At 36.8% G+C, this 10,141-nt stretch overlaps 1 protein-coding gene across 11 annotated transcripts in view; it reads right to left on the bottom strand.

Annotated features, from left to right (window-relative positions):
- Positions 1-846: 846 nt before the first annotated feature.
- Positions 847-10,141, bottom strand: part of LOC101852918 (inositol 1,4,5-trisphosphate receptor type 3) — a 247,221-nt gene continuing 237,926 nt past the window's right edge. For all 11 annotated transcript variants that reach the window (XM_035969197.1, XM_035969190.1, XM_035969192.1 and 8 more), the window contains 6 exons: positions 8,471-8,646; positions 6,809-6,961; positions 5,517-5,594; positions 4,682-4,801; positions 3,817-3,954; positions 847-2,855 (listed from right to left, as the gene is read on the bottom strand). In XM_035969197.1, coding sequence (XP_035825090.1) covers positions 2,148-2,855; positions 3,817-3,954; positions 4,682-4,801; positions 5,517-5,594; positions 6,809-6,961; positions 8,471-8,646 — 1,373 coding nt within the window. In that variant the 3' untranslated portion in view covers positions 847-2,147. The remainder of the gene's footprint in view (positions 2,856-3,816; positions 3,955-4,681; positions 4,802-5,516; positions 5,595-6,808; positions 6,962-8,470; positions 8,647-10,141) is intronic.

Raw genomic sequence — 10,141 nt, 5'->3', positions numbered from 1 at the left:
AGAGAGAGAGAGAGAGAGAGAGAGAGAGAGAGAGAGAGAGAGAGAGAGAGAAAGAGAGAAACACTAGAGGACATAAAAGAAAGCTTTGGATTACAAAGTGCATATCAACCAAATAGACAGGTTGACAATGTAAGATACATTCAAATACTGCATGACTCATAATGGTCAGTCTTTCTGCATCCTTATTTTCCATGCATACTATAATTCATACAAAAAATACTTTGTTTATCAATTAATGACTATCTAGCGACGGAAAAAAACCCAAAAAACATTCAATACCACAATAGTCTCAGTCATTTATATAAAATGATGATGATCAAGATAACTCAATTTTATGGAAGACATGGCAGCCCAAGAAAAAAAAATATAATAGCCGCCTTCAGAGTTAATGAGACCATTCTCTTGTGCGGCACTAGGCAAACGCAATGCAATTATTCGAGCTTCAATAACCCAAATGCAATCTCTCTCTCTCTCTCTCTTTCTCTCTCTCTCTGGAGTTTGCTTGGATTAGTGATGCTATGAAGTATGCCATCAATGGTGGGGGTGTTTACTGAGCCAATTCCAAATTATCCTGAATACAATCAAGAAATAGTTATAGTTATGAAAGCAGATGTAAGTATCAATAACCATTTTGGTCATTTTGAAGAATAAAATCCAAAAACACAAAATGTGTATATTACAATAGAGGAATACATATCTAGCATGAAGGGAAGCTTGTCTTAACTGTATTCTAAAACAACCGCAACAAGTATACGAGCAGGAGCTGGTAGATTAAGTATAGCAAATTGTTGTTCCATCAGCACATCTATATATACAGTGATGTAACAAAAGCAATTCTAAACAAAGTTTTTTTGAAGTAGGAAGATACAGAAGCTGAGTATGCAACTTTGAGAGTAAAATACTGGATTTAAAAAAAATCAGTTTCAAGGCTGGTGCCACACTTCTTATCATACTATGCGGATATACGCAATATAATAGACATCATCATACACAATGTTTCAGCAGAGTAAAACCCAAGATAATCTGACTTCTCGACAAGTTTCTTTGAAAATATGACACCGCACACCAGTATAAAGGAATAGCAATACAAAATGACTTTTGCCCATAGAACATAGCGACAATCATTTTAGAGGCAAGAGTTTCATTTGAGCACATCGGCAAGATTTTTAAAAGAAGAAGGCCTATCTTTACTGCTAAAAACAAAATAATATACGTAAACAAATAAAATCTAACCAGTGAGAGTATGACATAGTGATTTCAAAGCTCACTAGACTACACTTTTTCCTCAGGCTGATCAGATCCTCAGCTCTGAGAACCCTGTTTCTGTTTTTAAAAATGTAGAAGCTACATAATTTAGATCATTTTAGGAATTTGGCTTCAACCCTGTTAGTCAGTGTAATCCCAGGCTGAGAGGGACACAATGTCCTATCAGAAAAATCAAGATACTCGATAAAATATTCTCCCCACACAAATATCAAACTCAGGTCTTCTTCATGCGACAGCGAAGTGGCTAATCACTACACCATAGATGCTGGTGAGAACCCTATGTTGAAGTCTGCCAGATGTATTGACGACTCCAGAATTGAAGTATGCCTTCTGCCTCTATATTTAGCACTGCACTAAAACTCTTCGTTAATTGTGCTAGGCATTGTGCTTATCTACAAACTTGAGGTATTAAGAAAACACAAGACTTGCTGAGCTATCTTTTATTATTCACTGTTTTTTTTCTGTCACAAACAATCCTCTGCCGAGACAGAAACCGTTTAATGTTTCTATTTTACTTCTAAAAGACTGTTATTCACTGATAAGAATGTGAGACTTCCCAATTAAAACAAAGTTAAAGCATTCAGGCTAATTTGGTAGAGGCCTCATTGTTTTGAAGCACCTGTCAAATAAAAAGTTTTTATTAAACTCTCAGTCTTTCAGCTGTTGGGTCATCATACGTACGTGCTCTGCCAATCCTTCAATGGTGAAGACAAAGGCTTTCATAAAGAACCCAACAAATTCACATGACAAACTGCTTTGGCAAAAGGCAATCATGAAGATGGTCATCAGCTAAAACATCATCTCACTTGCATCCCAAGGTAAAGAACATGTGTTCAAGGCTGTACATTTTGCTAAAATAAACATATCTGGCATAGTTGTGCTCAAGGACTAGGTGTAGAATCATCCGTACTCTCTGTAGTATCCTTTGCCTCCTCATCCTCAAGGGTGAAGTGTACATCATCAGGGGTACGAGGAGATGATGGTGCAGATGCTGGAGATAGAACGATGGGAGGAGGAGGGACGGGAGGAGGAGGGAAGGATGGAGGAGGGGGAAATGCTGCGAAGGAGTCTGGAGGTGGGTCCTGTGATGGTGAGGGGGGTGGGGGTAAGGTTGGAATGGTTGGGGGAACGTCACTGTCTAGTAAGTCGTAGGAGCCTCGCCGGCGATAGCTCCCAGAGTCGCTGTCCGTGACGGAGTCATCGTCTGGTCCCTCCAAATCGTCATCATCATCCTCCGCTTTTAGCCTGTCCAACGCCGATGCTCGCTCAACCTGACGGTCAAGAGCAGAAGGAGGAGCTAAGCGGACAACTCCGCCTCCACCACTCTCCTCATCTTTTGAGGTGCTGAAGCTTGTAGTATATTCTGAGCTGATCTTGGGTGGACGTTTGCGCTTGGGAGGGAAAGTGTCTCGACTGGCTTCAGAGCCTCCATGACGTGAGCGAGCTACACTTGGTTCACGGGAATACAAAAGCGGTTCATGTTCGGAATCGTAGTCTCCTGTTCCGTTGAGGCCAAGAACCAAGCCCCTGTGCTTCTCCTGCCATCGCTTCTGTTTCAACTTTTCAGCCTTGCGCTTCTTTTCAGCCTCCTGTAAAAAGTATGGCAAGGAACATTTGAAAATCCCTAAGACAGCAAACAATCTGCAATTTTGTAAAGGTCAGATTGTCAGTGTATATTTTCATACTATTATTATCACTTGAGCAATATTGTGATCAATAGGATTCTTTTCTAATTCTTCGTAACAAAGTCTATATGAATACAAAAGAGGAAAATTTTAAATTTCCAACTTTACAAAAGCACACTTTTTCCAAACATATCCATTTGCACATAGTGAAGTGGATTCTCTATAAACAAAATCTTGCAAAATGCATTATTTAATGGAACATGAACACTTAAGGTAACAAAATCAAAGAAGAACAATGTTTTTCAGAGCATGTTTTGGCAATAGGGTATTTTACTGTAAATGTTTTCAATGCTCTCAAATGTACTGCAAAATCATTTGTGTACATATTACCAAAATAAATCTTTATACTCACACTCTGTATTTTTTTCTAGTGATGTGTCAGATGACATTTCGTAAGACGAAAAATACCTTTTGCCTAGTCACACCTAATACAACACAAATATTGTACTGGAAAACTGTAGTATTTTCCAAATATAAAATAAACTCAATGTCATAAACTTTAATTAAAATTCAATTCTTAGAAAGTCTGACATGACATTGTTTAAAATGCAAATTATTGTCCTTAATAGCAAGAAGTAGGTAGGTGGGTTTATTTTTGTATAAAGTTGAGAAACTATTTACAAGATTAATGAAAACATAATGTTACTCACTTTAAGCGTATCATTGGGTCTTTTAAAAATGGCACATCCTCTCCAAAATAAACTCTTCCTTATGCAAAGAATAGTTATGACAATGGAAATTGTGGAAAAAAAAGGTATGAAAAAAAAATTAAGCATGTAAAATAGAAGTCATGAATGAAAATATTTTTTTTTAATGGGCGATGTGGTTTAAAATGAACTTGAAAGAAATAAGTAAGAAGACAAACCTCTTCTCTTTGTTTTGTGGCAATGTTGTTCACTTGGGTAAGAAGCTCATCAATTTTGGACTCCGTGGAGTCAATATCAATAGATGAAAGGCAAAGAGCTTGGTTCAGAGGTATGAACTCATAATTCTCTTTCTCAACCTGAAAATAGAATTTTGAAAATAAGTTAAAGAGTGTAAGCAAAGTATAAAATATGTTGTCTTAATTTATTGCAAAACCAAAGTTATTTATGTTATTCATTTTATTTTTCATAAAGGATTCATTCTTGTATTAACTCTAATTCAACACGAGGAGAGGGGGCTGCACAATGCTGACAACGACTGATATTAAAGCATTTGAATTGAATGTTATTTGCTTTGCTAATGAAAGCTTTGGATGTATCCAAGCCCAACTGGAAAGCAATCTTAAATAAAGTCAGTCTATAATCTCTTTCAAAGGTTGCTCTTATAGTTGATCTGTGTAGCTGTACCAGTGAGTGAGCTATGGTGGGCTACTGCGTAAGAACGGGTCTACCTATGAGACATCTAGTAAGGAGCTTGAGAAAATCTCTCAGTATTAATGAGCCACTGTGTTCAGTAGGGAACGGCTTCCATTTCAACAATTATAAACCCACCAGGAGGAGGTACTTAGAACTACAGAAGAACAAATGCTCATCAGGAAATGGGTGATAAAAAAAGTTGTTAAGTATGTAGTGAACCTGCTACATACTCTCAATATGTAACAGCAAGTTAACAGGAAAAGCCTTTAGTTTTTTTTATCGTCATGAGGCCTTTAGCATAGGGTATTAAAAAATGCTTCCCTGTTCATCAATGTGGATGTGACTAAAACTTCCCCACAACATAAAAAAGTCAGAGAGGAAAATGCGCACCAGTTTGGCAACATAGAGCTCCAAAGCTGTGTAGTCACTAGCCTTCACATCATCAAGGTGAAGGATGAAGTAGACATATGCCCACATATTGTGCTCTCTCTTCACATGATGTTCAAAACCCTGAAACAAGAAAATACACAAATAGCAAACATGTCAGGTATGAGGATTTATCATCACTTTTGTCTTGTATTGTCACTGCCAACAAAATAAATTACAAAAGACATTAAGTCAATTTGGTTGGGTAGGAATTCAGTTTGCAGAGAAAAAAGACCATTTCTCAAAGGCAAATTCTATACGTTTTTCAGACTCTAAAAATGCCCTGAGTGACAATAAAATAAACATTATAGCTCCACCCCTCTCCCCTATGGTGCTATGTCTCTGTCATTCACTGATAGTCAATATATAACCAAAAACCTCAAACCATATAGCACAGGAAGTTATACACTCTTGATGTAGGTTTCCCAACACAGAATATAAACATTTCCACAATCATGGTATCCATAGCCAGTTAAAAAAGTTTTGCTGACTAAAGATGAAATTCATAGCATATAGAAATATAAATTCTCCTGATTTCAGTGACAGAGGTTGCAGCTACTTCACATTTATAGCCAACTATGCTAATGAAAATTAATAATTGGCACTTACAACATATAAAACAAGGAAAACATTTCAGAATAAAGGGATTCAACTATACTTTACTGAGCTCTGAGTCAACATCAAAGAGAATACTTATCAAATGTTTCATCAAGACAACTGACAGAACAAAGAAAAAAAAAATGGGTCGTAGGTGTGGGAGACAGCTAGAGCACATTCCTTTAGAACTATATTAAGTTACCTTTCCGTGATGTTCAAAGTCATAGCTGTTCCGGCTACAGATGAAACATGTATCCTTCATGTCAGACTCTGCCCGCCACTACAAAAACAAAATTAAAGAACTGATTACACAGAATGTTATTTGAAGTCACAGACAGCTATACATTAAACATGAAAGCCAGATGGTGAACCTAAATAGCAAGATACAACAAAGAGAAATGAAGGAAAGAAAGCATACTATAAAATCTTCAAGTTATATACACAAAGCTGTAACATATTAAAATTTGTTCACAATAGGATAAGCCATAATGATTAAGTCAAATCATATTAAGATGAAACAAAGGCATACCCCTTCAAGAACACTAAAAGTTTCTAAATTAAGAAATGAGTTGTCTTGAAATGAAAGAAAGACTGAATCACACTGAAAACTCTCTATGCAGAACTAATGATATCAAGACGCATAAAACTTACAATTAGTAAAAATAACAAATATCTGTTAAAATTAAAAGGCATCTGCATTATAATGATTTTTTATATTATCAGAAAAAAAATTCACCAATTCACTGAAGAAAAGATTACTCTCTCTAAAATCAGCCTAAAAATGAAAGAAATGTTCTTATTTGAAGACATTATAGAGGCTATTTGAAACTTCAAGTTGACCATCCAAACACAAAGGGGCAAATTGAGACAAAATATCTTATGGTAGTGGCCTTGACAGAAATCCAGGCAGTCCCAGCAAAGAAAGGGTTTTAGAGCAAATAAAACCAAAACGCCGAAATCTCTTTCAAGAAGTCACTAAAGTGAAACAGAAGCTTAAACATGAGATTTGTGGCTTGAAGACTGATACTTTATGGGGCAAGAATTTGCAACTACTACAGCAATAGAAAAGAAGTAAAATGGATGAAAGCAGCATAATGCATGTACATAACATACCACTCCATAAAACATAGTAGTATCATATAAACTGAAGTTCCCTCCATGTAAAAAACCCAGTTATATGAGATAAACAAAGTCAGCCCCTTGCATCAAAGTACTATTTTTTAATCTGTCATCTTCAATTGCTAGAGTTTGAAAGGTACTAGTCTAAAAACAGTAGGACATATTTTGTTACACCATCTTTATGCATCTCAAACTGGGCTGCTTTTGTTGAAAGTATAAGAATTAAAGACAACTTTGACTGTAACGCATACTTGTTTGAGCAAAGATTTCATTACAAAAATTTTTAATAAATTATTTATACTCATTACTCAACACAAAGCAAATTGACTATTTTTGTAAGCTTTCGAGTCACTTAAACTGAAAGTGGAAGCTTACCTTGAGATCCCTGAGCTCAGAAAATGTATCCACAATGATACCAAAGATGATGTTCAGACCAATTGTGGTGATGCAGATGAAGAAAGACACATGGTAGATGACCAGAGGCCAGAAGCTGCTGAAAGAACTGCCCGCAGGATTTTCTTTGACCTCCTGCAGGAGCAGAGAAGAACAATGTTACAATTACAAGCGTAAACATCTGCATGTCCAGTGTATGCTGTGCTCACATCCTGGTATTTCGGTATGACAAAGTATCAATATCAGTAAATAATACACTTTCGGCTAGCAGATGAACCTAAAAGCCTTGGCTGTTCGATGTCCAATGCTCAAGTCCAGTTAATTATAAAGGGGGATGGTGATCGAGTCACTCTTTTGGTAAGACAATTAAAACCACAGCTATATGGTGGAGAGGAAATGTTAAATGCAGATTTTAAGTTGCTTTGCACCTAACAAGAAAAGTGCCCACTAGCCTGAAAGATCCCATAATTTTTACTAACTATGAAGTGGTATTTTGCAAGAGGTATTTTCACGCAAAATATAACAATGTATCTTTTGTAAAGCAAAGTGAAATAAGAAAATGCTTGAAATTGAACAAAACCCTACAGAAGAGAAAAAGTGTAGAGACTGTAAGAAATTTGAAACAAAATTAGAAAAAAAATCAACCCAAGAAAGCATGGCAAATGAGCTGCTAAAAATGAACAGATGTACCTTAATCTTATTCGTACATCCTGGGGTCATTTTGTACCCCCGGGATAGTATTCTTCACATTTTAGAATACTTCTAGTATGAAGATCTCTTTGAAACTTTTAGTATTTCTCAAAAAATAATTTTGTCAGACTGCTATGCAAAGCTTACGGATCGGATTAACGAGTAAATTTCCTCTTTGGAAAGTGGTGGCACAGAGTTCCCCACATCGTATGGATACGATAGTAAAACTAAAACAGGACATACAGATATAGGATTAAATGAAAGAAACATTTTCAATTCTTTTACTCTAAACTATCCATCTATCAATACATCCATCCATCCTTCTATCTATCCATCTATCTATCCTTCTATCTATCGGGAGCTGTAACTCATCGCTCGTGCGTCAGTGGGTCTGCCAATACTGAAAAGGCGTAACCTCTAACAATCTTATTCTCTCTAACAACCACCTCGTCTCCCATGGGTCATCTGTGGCGTTTGTTAACCGACGACCAACTTTCTGGAAGAACTGGTACGAAGTGGTAGCGGTCGCTGAGGCCTGCATATTTCCATATTTTGGACTCTCCTGCCTTCTTGGCGATACTCTAAACTAAACCATAATATTGTTATGTTCTAGTAACAAATAGTCAACACAACCTGTTAACAAACTAAAAACATAATAGTCATATGATAAAGCTTATAACAATGCTTTTGTACAAACTCAGAAAAACTCCAGCGAAATAGTAAATGGAGGTCGAGTGTTTGAAAATTTAAGCTTTAAAAAATCCCCTTAAAAAAACAATAACTGGAGATATCCAGTGTTGTTGAGTTGCTCACCTTTGTCATTGAAATAATATTCTTTTACCTAAACCAGCGTAGGCTGTATCTATTCAAAGAACTTATAAAATACAGCAGAAAAAAAAGTCTTTCACTCTCCAGCAGAATGAAACTCTCACCTCTCTCTCAGTAGCTACTCACCTCAAACATGTCCCCGATGAGCCCGTAACGTATGACAGTGACCGTACACTCCCACAGGGTGGAGCAGTACAGGTAGTTGCCAGGGGCAAAGTGGGCTCGAAATATAGCAAATCCTACCAGGGCATAGATGTAGATGAAGATCAGGCCTAATACTGCTACCCACAGCAGAGACATCCCTGAGAAACAAATTTACACTCGATGCATTAGCAAGAGAATAATCGCCTTGTATACGGTAGCTATGATGAAAATAAATGGGGCCTGTCATCATCAGCCATCCCTCAAATTTAAGACCCCTCCTATGGCATAGCATTAACAACAAAAGAATCTATCATGCCTGTTCTACTAATGACAGATCTAGCAACTTGTAAAATAAGCTGGAAAGAACTTCTAAGACTTCTATAAACTGAATTTGGGCCACAAACAGAAAATGAAGATCATAAACGAAACAACTGTTTGATACAAGCACATTATGACAAATAATTCCAAGCTCATCTATGAGCCTAATGCACTGTCCTGAAGACACTTGCATTTTTCATAAAACTTTACTCCATGCGGACTGGACAACAGCAACTACAGAAAATAAGCACATGACAGACTAATGTATAGTCCCTGAGGTCTGTTTGTTCCCCTTCATTTTATGGAAACTACAAATCAGTCCATGTAGACAAAGAGCAGCATTACTATTATGTGTAAGTAGAACGATCCGACATCATTATTTCTGAAATATGCATTTCCTCCAAACTATAAGTAGTATATAAGCGAAGCTCTTGTAACTTCAACTACGGCACTGGTCACATTTTTGCTTGCTAAAATTTCTCACCGAGTTACGGAACATTTTTGAAACAGATGTAGCCGAGGTGAAATAAGAGGAGAGGAAACAGTAAATGAGAAAGATGAAGAAGATGAAATGTTATGTGATGAGTAATGTTATGTCAGATGAGGTTAGCATTCACGATTTACAATATCATAACAATCTTAGTTTTACAGCCACCAAAGTCATAGAAAAAGTTGTTTCAGCCAGAATCAATGATTCATGATCACAACTTTACATCAAAGTATCAGTCAACCTTCAGATTGTAACACTGAGACAGCTTTGTTAAGAGTGCACAATGACATCATGCACCTTGTGTCTCAAAAGAAAACAGTAATGCTTGTAATTTTAGACTTCAGTGCAGCATTTGACACTATTGATAAAGAAATTTTAATGAAGAGACTAGAGTCTTGTTGGTGTCTGTGGCTCTGCCTTCGAAAAGCTGACATCCTAAATGGATGACAGATCAATGCGTGTTGTAGAAAATCATCCTTCTTAACCAGTAACAGTATTTTTCTGAGAGCTCCAGGGGTCAATACTAGGACCTCTCATATATATATATATTTTTTTTTTTTTTTAATATATGAATATAATATATACATAATTTTTTCCAACAACGGTCATTTATTAGTGAAGGGAAGAAGCAAGAAGAGGGTAGGAAAGAAGTACATGTACACGTACAGGGCCTATCAGTGGCGTTGTCCAATCATCCGCTCCCTGATCAGAGACGTATGTGCCATCCCTCCCCCATCCCCTTCCTCACCCAGCGCGCTCATATGACCTTAGCAGTTGCGAGCGCCGTAAAACCTACTACTACTACTACTACTACTACTACTACTACTACTACTACTACTACTACT

Source organism: Aplysia californica, unplaced genomic scaffold (genome assembly GCF_000002075.1).
Source record: "Aplysia californica isolate F4 #8 unplaced genomic scaffold, AplCal3.0 scaffold00125, whole genome shotgun sequence".
Lineage (NCBI taxonomy): Eukaryota > Metazoa > Mollusca > Gastropoda > Aplysiida > Aplysiidae > Aplysia > Aplysia californica.
Note: the sequence above shows the minus strand (reverse complement) of the source record. Positions and strands in the feature narration are given on the sequence as shown.